This window comes from Choloepus didactylus, chromosome 10, assembly GCF_015220235.1.
Source record: "Choloepus didactylus isolate mChoDid1 chromosome 10, mChoDid1.pri, whole genome shotgun sequence".
Classification (NCBI taxonomy): domain Eukaryota; kingdom Metazoa; phylum Chordata; class Mammalia; order Pilosa; family Megalonychidae; genus Choloepus; species Choloepus didactylus.
The window spans coordinates 84,654,672-84,667,607 of record NC_051316.1 but is presented as its reverse complement, the minus strand read 5'-3'; the positions used below and the strand labels follow the sequence as shown (position 1 = coordinate 84,667,607).

The 12,936-nt window shown below is 37.8% G+C and overlaps 1 protein-coding gene across 1 annotated transcript in view; it reads right to left on the bottom strand.

The window, feature by feature from the left end:
• The window catches only part of LOC119545264 (phospholipid-transporting ATPase FetA-like), an 80,178-nt gene that overhangs the window by 51,489 nt on the left and 15,753 nt on the right, over positions 1 to 12,936 (bottom strand). Inside the window, exon 10 of the mRNA XM_037850783.1 lies at positions 11,531 to 11,619. Coding sequence (XP_037706711.1) covers positions 11,531 to 11,619 — 89 coding nt within the window. The remainder of the gene's footprint in view (positions 1 to 11,530; positions 11,620 to 12,936) is intronic.

Sequence of the window (12,936 nt, the reverse complement as noted above, 5' to 3'; positions counted from 1 at the left end):
TCCATGTAACCTGCTTCTTTTTCCATAGGGAATGTTTCAGCTCAGCCTGCCATACTGGTGGGGGAGGGGCACCAGATCCACAGTTTGGGGAGCTTTACTTACAGTTTTATGCTGTGAGCTCAGCCATTCCACCCATTACAGGCTGATGTATGATGTGTGTTCCATCATGGTTGTCCCCCAACCATTGTTCCAGACTATTTACTAGTTGTTCCTGGCTATTTACTAGTTGCTCCAGGGGACTAACTAAAATTAAACACTTCTCTATGCCATCTTATCCCTCCTGTAGAGTTGTATATTGAGGATACAGTACTATTAGGTTTTGCATTTACCCTTTTAGTTACCTTTACTGAAAATCTTTATTTCTTCACACTACTCCAAGCCACTCTCTCTTGTCTTTTCCTTTCAAACTACAGAACTCCCTTTAGTAATTCTTGTAGGGCAGGTCTTTTGTTGATGAACTCTCAGATTCTGTTTGTAAATATTTTAAACTGTTCCTCATTTTTGAAGGACACTTCATCCAGATAAAGATTTTTAGCTGGCAGTTTTTCTCTTTTAGTACTTAAACATATCATACCACTGCCTTCTGGCCCCCACAGTTTCTGAAGAGAAATCAGCACTTAATCTTATTGAGGATTTCTTGTATGTAATGAATCGCTTTTCTCTTGCTGCTTTCAGAATTCTCTATCTTTGGCATTTGACATTTTGATTAGTATGTGTCTCAACATAGATCCATTAGGATTTATTCTGTTTGGAGTATGTTGCAGTTGTTGACATGTATATTTATGTATTTCATAAGAGTTGGGAAATTTTCAGCCATTATTTTCTCAAATATTCTTCTGCTCCCTGTCCCTTCTCTTCTCCTTCTGGGACACCCAGGATGCATATGTTTGCAATATACCAAAAATAGGTTGGTTTTTACAGTGGGGATTTATTAGTTACAAATTTACAGTTCTAAGGCCATGAAAATGTCCCAATTAGGGCATCAACAGGATGATACCTTCTCTAAAGAATGGCCGATGGCATCTGGGGTTCCTCCATCACATAGGGAGGTGCATGACTGGCAACTGCTGATCCTTCTCTCCCTGCTTCTGTTTTCTCTAAAGTCTCTCCAAAATGTCTCTGAGTGTTTCCTTCTGAGTGTCTGTGGGTCCTCTGTTAGCTTCTTCAGGGAAAACTCTGGATTTCATCTCTTAGCTTCTCTGAGCACTCTGAGTTTCACCTGTCTTTTATTCTCTCATAAAGGACCCCAGCAAGGGGATTAAGACCTACCTTGAATGGGCTGGGTCACATCTCCATGGAAACAACCTAATCAAAAGGTCCCACCCACAATAAATCTGCATCCACAAGAATGGATTAAAAGAATATGATCTTTTCTGGGGTACATAACAGCTCCAAACTACCATCTGATATACTCAACTTTTTCCTATTTTTTTCTCTATCTGTTCTTCTGACTGCATGATTTATATTGTCCCATCTTCTAGTTCACTGATTCTTTCTTTTTTGCCTATAAAAATCTGGTATTGAATATCTCTTGTGTATTTTTTATCTCTACTCTCTTTTGCCTTTCATCCACATAATTTCTGTTACATTTCTTTCTATACTTTCAAATTCTTCTTTATGCTCATATATTGTCTTCTTAATATCCTTTATCTCTTTATGCATATTTTACTTCATCTCCTTGAATTTATTTAGGAGATGTTTGAACTTCAATTATTTTTTCCAAATTTTGTGTCTCCTCTGAAGTTTAATTTGTTCCTTTGACTGAACCATATCTTTCTCCTTCTTAGTATGGCTTGTAATTTTTGGCTGATGTCTTGGCATCTAGTTATCTTGAGGCATTAACTCATCAGTTCCCCCTTCTTTTCTAGGGTTTTAATGTTGATTGGCTTTGTGTTAAGGGTCTTCTTTGATGCTTGGTCCAACTTATCTGGACCTTTAGAGTAGCCTGTGTTTAACTGTTCAGACTTTCTCAGCTCTTCATCCGATTCTTGCTCTGGATATGCGATATAATTTTTAAGACTTGCACTTTTTGTGTAATTTTTTCACCTCCAGGAGAAAGATTCCTTTCATCTGGTTCCTTCTCCAGGAATCTTGATCCATTCTGTTTGTTTTTGTGCAGAATTTTCTCCCCAGCTCCTATGATTTGTTTAAATTCTCTCCCTCACTCAGTGTCCCATTTTCCTTACACTTTTTTTCAGTTCTGAGACCCATCCTGTCTTACAGCAGACCCCCCTCTCCCTTTCCCCCACAAACACACTTCTTTTTTTTCTGCGAGGCATTTCTGTCTCCAAGTTTTTCCCTACTAGAGTGTCCCACCCTGGGTAGCTAGAAGGGGCCAATCCACAAAGGTGGGTCAATCCAGAAAAATTCATTTTTTATTTAGATGGTCCAGCAACAGAAACTGGACACTTCTTGCCAACAGTTCTGCTCTGTGTTGTCTCTTTCTTCCCCTCACCCCAGGATTCCTTTTGTATGCAGCATGCAGCACAAATCAGTGGCTTGTGTTCTGCCCTGGGTCCATGTGGACTTGTGTCCCTGTGCCTGGATATATGTAGGGTTCTAACTCACTGCTATAAGTGGCTCTGTAGTCTGCATCTGTGGCAGAAGGAATGACCAGGGCTGTGCTGACTCTGTGCGACTCCCAAGCTGCATGGGACTGAGTGAGGAGGAGGGGTACAGATTGGTGGGTGTGGGACAGCAATTTCCTACCTGTTCTTGGAGACTATTTTTATTTTGCTTTGATTCAGCATTTGTGGAGTCCTTCTTCAGTGTCTGTTTTCCCCCAGAGTTCTAAGCAAGTGGGATTTGTCCTTTTATTAGCTGATTCTGAGAGGAGATTCTTCCAGGGTGTGCCAGTTTGAATGTATTATGTCCCCCAAACGCCATTATCTTTGATGTAATCTTGTGGGGCAGATTGATTGGTCTTTTTGATTAGGGTGTGACCTTTTGATTGGATGTTTCCATGGAGATGTGACCCACCCAACTTGTAGGTGATAACTGATGATATATCTCCATGGAGGCGTGGCCCCACCCATTCAGGGTGGGCCTTCATCAGTGGAGCTATATAAATGAGCTGATGGGCAGAGGGAACTCAGTGCAGCTGTGAGCAATGTTTGAAGAGGAGCTACAGACAAGAGGGACACTTTGAAGAAAGCACAGGAGCTGCAGATGAGAGACAGTTTGAAGATGGCCATTGAAAGAAGACTCTTGCTCCAGAGAAGCTGAGAGAGGACAAATATCCCAAGAGCAACTAAGAGTGACATTTTTGAGGAACTGCAGCCTAGAGAGGAACGTCCTGGGAGAAAGCCATTTTGAAACCAGAACTTTGGAGCAGACGCCAGCCACGTGCCTTCCCAGCTAACAGAGGTTTTCCAAACACCATTGGCCATCCTCCAGTGAAGGTACCCGATTGCTGATGTGTTCAACCTTGGACACTTTATGGCCTTAAGACTGTAAGTGTGTAACCAAATAAACCCCTTTTATAAAAGCCAATCCATCTCTGGTGTTTTGCATTCCAGCAGCACTAGCAAACTAGAACACAGGGGATGTTTTATGTCACCATGTTCAGGATGTCACTCTCAGTCTGCTTTTTTTTTTGCCCCACAAATACACTCCTGCCTAACAAACCAGGGTTCAGAAAACTTTGTCACTGTGAGCTCTAGCACAGGAGAGAGGGAGGGACTCAAACTCCCAGCTCAGCTGTGGGCTGACCAGGAAGCAACTTTGTTAAATATGCTTCCTGTATCTAGCAGATTTTTCCCTAAGAAACATGTATTAGTCAGGGTTCTGCAGAGAAACAGAACGAACACAATGTTTATGTTAAGAGATTTATTATAGGAATTGGTTCACGCAACTGTGGGGATTGGCAAGTCCTAATTCTGTAGGGCAGGCTGCAAGTTGAGAACGCTGATGCAAGTTTCAATGAATTTCCCAGGAGAAGCTGGCTGGCTGAAGTAGAGATAGAAATTCTTCATTCTGACTAGCTGAAATCCTCAGTTCTCCCTTTAAGGCCGTCAATTGATTGGATGAGACTTCTCATTGCTGAAGGCAATCATCTCCTTTGTTGATTGTGGATATAATCAGTCTAGATGCAATCAACTGCATAATGATTTAAATCAACAAAATACCATTCTAGTAACAATCAGGCCAGTGCTTGCTTGGCCAAATAACTAGACACCTTAACCTAGCCAAGTTGACATGTGAAATTAACTATAACAAAACATTTCCAAAAATGGGAAAAAATGAAATGTTTAAATCAGAAAGGATTTCTCCTTCAGCTTACTTCAAGAGATGAGGGTTTATTACATCTGACTACACAGACAATGTCCTGGCAAAAATACCACACAAACAAAACTGCTGAGCTGATAAGAACCTAGCTAATTCAAGAACACTTCCTCATCTAATAACCATTCAATGGATGTTTCATTAGCACTATTTTGCGAAAGGCACTCTCAGGAATACAGAGATGAATATGACATATTTTCTACGCTAGAGGCCTGCAATATGATTTCTAAGACCATTCATTCTCTCAACAAATAATGGAGCTTCTATTATGTGTCAGGCATAATTCTAGGGACAGGGGATACAGTGATGAAAAAAGACAATATTCTTACCATCAGAGAGTTCACAATCTTATGGACAGAAGTGTATAATAAACAAGTGAAGAAACAAATATAATTTAAATTATGATAAGTGCTGTGGGGAAAATAAAACAGGCTAATGGAATAAAGAGAACCTTGGTGGTTGTGGGATGGCTACTTTAGATAGGGCAGCATAGAAGACTTCTCTGAAGAGGAGACACTGAATGATAAAAAGAAGCAAGACATGCAAAGACCTGGGAGAAGATGTTGCCAGGAATTGTAAAGGTCCTAAGGTAGAAATGAGTTGCTCTCTCACTTCAGTTGTAGTTTGCCTGGGGATAGGTCAAAATAATTTTCACTAAGAATATTGAAAGTATTACTCCATTGGTTTCTAGGATCCAGTGATGCTGGTGAGAAGTCTGATGCCAATCTGATTCTCATTTTTTTCTGTTATCTTATTCATAGCCCTTGAAAATGTTGAGAGTCTTCTCTATACCCTTGGATCCCTAAAATTTTATGATGCTTAGTAGATGTTTTGAATCTGAAACTCATATCCTTCCTCAATTCTAGGAAATACTCCCCTATTATTTCTTTGACAATGCTGTCCCCTATATTTTCTCTTTCTGATACTGCTGGAGGGTAGATTTGGGGCCTTCTGGTTTGGTCTTCTATTTGAAAAGTATTTCTATGATATTTTCCATTTCTTTGTCTTTTTATTTTATGCCCTGGAATAGTTCTTTGACTTTTTATTTTAGCCCTTTGTTGGCTTTTTAATTTTAGCAATCCCATATTTATTTCCAATATTATTTTTTGGAATTCTTTTTTTGGGGCTGTTCTTTGATTGTTTTTTTCTTTTCTTTTCTTTTTTCTTTTTTTTGTTTTAGCATTTTATTCATGGATGCAATTGCTTCTCTTTGAGAATAGTAAAGAGAACTTTTACAAAGTTCTTTTCTATCCTCTTCTCTGAATTATCTGTTTATTCCCATGTCAGTTATACTGTTTGTTCATCCTCATCCTCTTTTTTTGTGCTACTGGTTTCCCTCTAGTCCACTTAGTATGAATAAAATAATAGTTTGTTCACTAGAGGTTGCAGAAATGGGCTTCATTTCCTTTGGTTAGTTTTGCTTCCCCAGCATCACGTTCCTCTGAATAGCAAGACTGAACCATGAGGTCTGTGCAGGTTGGCAGCATGTGTTATTTGACAGGCTTCACCCTAGAGTACACAAGGAGCTTGCAGGCAAACCTGAGCCTCCCAAATTTAAAATTAAGTGGCTTTACTCTCAAGTGTTGACACCCACATTAGAAGCCCTAGCTCTCACCAGGTAGGCTGTTAAATTTCTCTAGAAATCAGTTCCCTTGTTTGGGGCTGAAAGGAAAATATATTTGCCCTGATTGCTATAGAAGTGGTAGGATGGTACAGTGGGCCAATCTTTGGCCATGTTGTTTTATGGGCAGGTTTTAAATGAATTATTGTGATTATTGCCTTACATCATACTCCTGTTATCCATACCTACTGACTCTTAGCTTGGAGCCACTCTTGAGCTCTGTCAAGAAGAATGCATTTCCCTTGCAGCTTTCACTACTCTGGTTTATCCGTCAGTATAATCCATCTACTCTCTGCCTTCCAAACATTCATCAACATCTTAGGTCTGCTGATGGCTCTTCATCTTATGTCAGTGTTATGTGTTTATTTCTCCTTTGGACTACTTTACAATCATTTTATTAGGCTTCTACAGGAAGTCTCTACGTCTTTCTTCAACTGGATGTTCTGAAGTGAACACAGAACTCTAGATAATATTCCATACTTTCTGAAGGAAAGATTGCATGAAGGACCCTACCAGTGTAGGAATTCGGAGGGACAACTCTGCCAGCTTAGTTGCCCTCACCATTTACACCGCGAATATGCTGCCTCTACCTTGTGAGACCCTGGGCACAGAATCCAGCCACAACCTCCCAGACTTCTGACCTACACAACTGCGAGATAATAAATGGATGTCGTTTAAAGCCACTAATTTGCGATAATTTGTCATGCAGCAATAGAAAACTTATACAGGTGATCTTTCATAGCATTTATCATATATAGCTATTGGTTAGTTGTTTGATGTCTTCCTCCTCCACTATACTTTAAACTCCATGACAGCAGGAATTATGTTTCTTTCTCCCCTCACTGTTCCCCAGTGCCTCGAATGGTGCCTGGCAGAGAACAGAAGCTCAATAAATATTTTTAAAATAAATGAATACATTAAATTAGAATAAGTTAATGTACAACTGTTATCATCTAATATGAAGTTAAAAACTTTGGAGTCATCTTTTTTCCTCTCTACTTCTCATTTCTCTCTTTCTTATCTGTTGTCTGACTTCTTTCTTTTGAAACATTTGTAGCATTTGTCTTTTTATTCTCTTAACTTCTAATGTCTACATCTCTGTCTAGGTTGTCATCATTTCACACCTGAATTACAACAGTTTCATGGACAATCTCTCCACTTCTAGAATCTCCCTTCTCCAATTTGCAATGCATATTGCTCTCTTTTAATCTTCCCGAAACACCACATTCATCCTGTCAGTTCTTTGATCATAAACCTAAAGTGAATTTGTGTTGCCTAAAGGATAAAGTTCAAAAGGCTTAGCCTGCCAGTTAAGGTCTTTCACAATTTTACCACAATTTATCTTTCCAACCTTCTCTCTCATAATTACAAACACTGCCACTACCACCACCACCACCACCACTACCACCACCACCACTGCTGTTTCTCTTCCTCCTCCTCCTCCTCCTCGTTGATCTTCTTTTCTTTCTTCATTCCTTTTATGTATTTTTTTAAGTTTTTTATTTTGAAATAATTTTGGACTTAAAGAAAAGTTGCAAAAATAGTAGACTTCTGAGATGATCTTCACCCAACTTTCCCTTAAGTTAACATAACCATAGTATTAATGCAATTTTATTAAGATATATCCAAACATCATACAATCCAAAATATACAATCAATGGCTCACAGTATCATCTCACAGTTGTGCATTCATCACCACAGTTTTAGAACATTTCCATCATTCAAAAAAAAAAAAAAAAAAGAAGAAAGAAAATCCAAAACATCCCATATCCCTATTCCCTCTATCACTGACCCCTAGCATTGGTGTGGTACATTTGTTACTGTTGATGAAAGAATATTAAGATATTACTGTTAACTATAATTCAAAGTTTTCAATAGGTACAAAAATCTCATTGCTTCTTAATCAGGCTAATGTATAAACAGCTCCTACAAATAAATAAGAAAAAGACCAAAAACCCAATAGGAAAATATATGAACATAAATTCACAGAAAAGAAAATATGAATAACTCTTAAAGTTAGGGAAAGATGATCAACTTCAGTTTTAAGACATGCAAAATAAAACTACACTGAGATATAATTTTCTCTCTATTGCAAAGTTCATAAAATTTGATAGCATTTTAGCAACATTTGAGAAAAATAGTCACTCATTCATAAGTGATAGAGATTAAATTAGTATGACCTCTATTTAGGATGATTTTCCAATATCTAATAAAATTATAGTGCAGCAATTCCACTTTTAGGGATGTATACAACTGTTATACATATGCAGAATGATATATATACATGTTTATTCATTGCAGCACTCTTAATAATAGCAAAATATTGGAAACCATCTAAAAGTCATCAAGAGGGGACTGGTTAAATAAATGCTGGTGTTTCTATACAGTGGCATATTTTGGTAGTATTGAAAAAAAATAGGAACAATTGCCAAGTCATTTAGTTGGTTTAAAAAGCAAGGAACATTATGCTGTGCTACCTTTTGTTAAAAAAAAGAAAGATGTTAAGGAGAGAGAAATATACACACACATATGTTACATAGTATATATGAACATGTTTTCTGCTTTATACCTAAACTATCTCTGGAAAAATGCACAAGAATCTGACATTAGTTGTCTACAAAGGAAGTAAACTGGCTGTGAAAGAGACTGGTAAGAGAATCATTACTGTCTAATTTTCTGTATTTTTTAACATTAAACTGTATATGAATGTATTATCTTTTCAAACAAAAAAGAAAATTTGAATTAAAAAAATAAAAAAACCTCACTACTTTTTAAATAAAAACTGTCCCACTCATCACCCAATCACACACCTTATGTTCTTCCGCTTCTATGCTTTTGTTCCCCATTCTTCCTCTTACCTAGAATGACCTACCTCCTTTTCTCTGTCTTCTAAACTCCTTAACATGATTTACAAGACTTTGCATTTTTTGGCCTCACTTATTTCTCTATCATGATATTTTGCCCCTCTTCCTTCCTTACTATGCTCCTGCCAAACTTCCTTCTTTCAGTTCCTCAAACACACCAATGTCTTTCCTGCCTGAGTCTTCGCACATGCTCTTCTCTTTACATGGAATGCTCTTCTCTTCAAGTGGCTAGCTCCTCAACTACTGATTTCTTGCTATGGTGGAGGAGGATTTCTCTAATACCTCCCTTTCAATTCCCCTCCCTATTCATCCAATAAAATTATTTTTAAAAGTATGGTAAAACTAAAAATGAGTATTTATATTATTATGGTTTTGCAAACATTGTTCACTGCTGAGAAAAGTAATATACTTTGACTATACCTCCTTTCCTATATAACCTCCCCCCCCCCCCGGAAATTAAATATTCAGCTTGCTTTCCATTTGTTTACTTTTTTAGGAATCTATTACTAATTTTCCCCAACTTCTCTAACATTCCTGCCAGAGGCCTATAAATAATATTTTGTTTGCTCAAAATCATTGGTTGACTTTTCTCTCTGGAGACCCCTACCACAGATCCCTCTATACTCCCTGCTCTAATCTGGACCAATTGTTCTCTGTGATGCTATTCAGCTATCATCCTAGGACTTCCTTCCAGTGCTCCCATGCATAGCAGCCTCTGTCTCCTGGCTTCCATACCTTCTTTCTTGGTCTACTTTCTAATTTTACTTGAGTATTCATTCTAGAAGGTTCCTAACAAAGAATGCATGATGAGTAAATTTTTGAGTCTTCATATATGGATATTTCTTTACGCTTACATTTTATTGATAGTTTCTTTGGATTTAAAACTATGGACTGCAGATAATTTTCTGGCAGACTTTTGAAGGTGCTGATTTCTCTCTTCTGCTGTTTCTGTTGAGAAGACCAATGCCATTCTGATTCCTGATCTTTGTATATGACCTTTTTAATGCTTTTTGGAAGTTCTTAGGATCTTCTTTTTAATTTCATGATTTCTTCACATGTGGTCAATCTGCCATGTTAAACAGGACTTGTGATGTGTTTTAATTTTGTCTCTCCAGGGAGAGAGCAAGTATAGCAGAAAGAGTACTAACTCTGAAATGTGATGCCTAGTTGGATAGATATGATTACTGAATAAAATAACGTATGTAACATCTGGCATATATTGGATGCCTGCCACCCCCCCCCCAAAAAAAAAAAAAAAAGTGGACGTATACACTTAAGGGTTTGAGCCAGGGCTATCACAGCCTTTTGACTCTTACAACATCTGGTGCATGTTGGGCACATAATAGATTCCTAATAAATACTTAATGAATCATAGACCCATCTTTGCAATCATTTTTCTGTTTGACTTTATGATACTTATCTTTTCTGTGCTTTAATTTACATATTTGTCAAATGGGGGGAATACTTCTTGGCTTGCTTATGCTCATGGATATAGTGAGGCTGCAATTAGTCAATGATGTGAAAATATTCTAAAAAGTTAAAATTCCTCTACAGATGTCAAGTACTATCACTGCCCCTATCTGGACCTTTCCAGGCAGATGGGAGTCATCCTGTTTTAAAGACCACTCTAGCTAAATGACCTAGCTTCCTGCTGAGCACACTGTCTAAGGCATATTACCTTCCTGAATTCTCAACTGTGATTGTCTTCTCCATTAAAAAACCAGGAAATGACTCTTAGTTTAAACTGCAGAAAGCTATGCAGATAGTGGTAGAAAGAAAGATAGTGGATACTAGTTTCTGGTCTCAAAGCAGAATTAACTTGCCCAATGTTCTAAAATCACATTTACTAAATCCAAAGGATTTAGAAAAGGAACCATGATATTTCTCATAATAAATAAAGAAGAAAAGGCAATTTATAATTCAGATATTAAAGAGAAGTGTGCAGAAAGAAAAGGCATTTTTGATTTTCAGAATCTAAACAACAGAGTAAAAATAAAAATGAAAAATTATGGAATTAAGTGTAGGCAGCACTGGAACTGCTCAGTTATGCAAAGAAATTGTTAAAGTGAAGAAAGTAATCTGTCTATATCTAACATAAATAAAGGTAACCTATATCTGATAGCATGGAATTAAATTAATTGATTTAGTCTTCAGTTTAAACTTCTATTATCAAAGCTGATTATCATCTACTGTAGAGCTTTTCAAGTTTCATTTCTTAGCATCGGAACTCCCTATTTTCCAACTGAAATCTTATAGAACAGATAAAAGTGAAGCTGCTCTTTTTGAAACAGTAACTGCCAAATGGGGAGGCCAGAACAAAATCCACTTGATCTCCCTTATTCCCCCTGCAACAGACCTTAGGACTTCTCTAATGAAATAGAGTTTGAAAATCATTAGTTTAAGTAAGGTATTCTTACCAATCTAAATGAGGTTTTATTAAAATGGTAATAAAATTGATTTATAAGTAAATAAAAATGTGTTTTAATTTCTATAATAGGGTCATTGATCTATTTTAGTATAACTAATCAAATCATAAAATTTCTTTAAAAAATTGCAACTATCTTCCACAATAGCGGTTTAACTGTAGGACTTTGTAAATCGGCTCTGTTCTTTTCTGCTCTGAAATTAGTCTGTGATATTCTGAAACTGTTTGAGATTTTCAAGCAATTAAATTTGGAGTTGAAAATACCAGATACTCCTGTGGAAGGAAGGAAGTATGTCTATTTGTAAAGAAACAGAGAAAAAAAATCTTTTACCTTACCCAGAGCACAAGGACATTCGTGAGATGGTCTAAGTGTGTTCTTTTAAAGGTGGACTTTCCACTGTTCTGCATTAATTTGGTGTCTGGCCCTAAGAGAAATGGGGAGACATCAGCTCTTAGAATCACCACTCAGAGGCTTGAAATTGGATTGAAATGTACCTTTATGATCACATAATATAACTTCCTATCCCATGCCAGGGATAAAGCCTTGGATAAAGGCCCACAGCTGGTGCCTATAACTCAAAGAATGGAAACATGTTTCTAAGCAGAAAATGCACCAATGCTAATCCCTCTCTCCTTGCAACACCTTAGACAATCTGGTCTTTCAAATATGAGTCGAGTCAGAATAGGAGCCACAAGTTTCTCTCTCATGAGCATCTGTTTTATTCAGCTTAGAGAAGGGATTTTCTGACAAAGAGATCCCCACATTCTTTTTGAGGACCTCACTGCTGGACCGGGCTATATTTAAAATTTCTAATTGGAAAAGGGAGAAAGAAAAAGGCAATGACAGTGATCTCTTCTAAAGAGGAAGTCAGGGAGCTGAGACTTCTTCGGGGCTCAACGATAGAGACTCCCATGTTGATTCATGACAGGGCAGACAGTAAGTAGAAGTAATGAGTTTTTACTGTCTACTGGGACTGGAGTTGGAAAATACTGACCAGCTATATTGCTGTAGAGAAAACATAAGATATTTAGAAGAAACCGTAGGTAGCAATTTCTCTGGCCTTTTTCCTTCTGACTGTTATTCTTACAAGTGCTCTAATGAAGGAATTTCATCAATGTTTACACATGGGGGAGCTGGAACTGTCCTTATATGTGGGCAAACACTGAGAATGCACACATCAACAATGCTGTTTTTTCCTCTTAAGCATTCCTTGAAGGGCTTGAAGTCAGGCGAAGTTTGGCTCTGAGCTTAGAAACTACAAGGGATCACATCATCCAAGGGTCCTTAGAAAGACTGACCCTACCCCACGTTTCAAGAAGAAAGTGGAGACCTTAAAATTTTGGCATTGTGTTAGCAGAAACAGCAACTCAATTCTGCATTGAATAGCTCAGGGTGGTCGAGGTGGTATCAGTTCTCCTCTGTTCTGAACCTCCCAAAGCCCCCAAAGTTTTTCCCTACCATGTAACCAACCAAGAGTCAGAGGGAAACCTTGACAAAAATTTGTGTTGCTCGGCAACCTCAATACCATTGCTTTAGGAAAAAAACTTAAGTTGAAAAATGAGGCTTTTTTTTTTTTTTTTTTTTACATGTGGCAATGTGTGGAGGTGGCTGCTGAAGTACAGTGAAAGAAATAAATCTGTTTTAAACCTTTTGAGTTTGGGAACTAGGCAGCCTGCAAGCTGCCACTACAGTTCAAGAACCAATGAAGGCTGTTCCACCAGGGCTTCCTGGAACTCGTAAA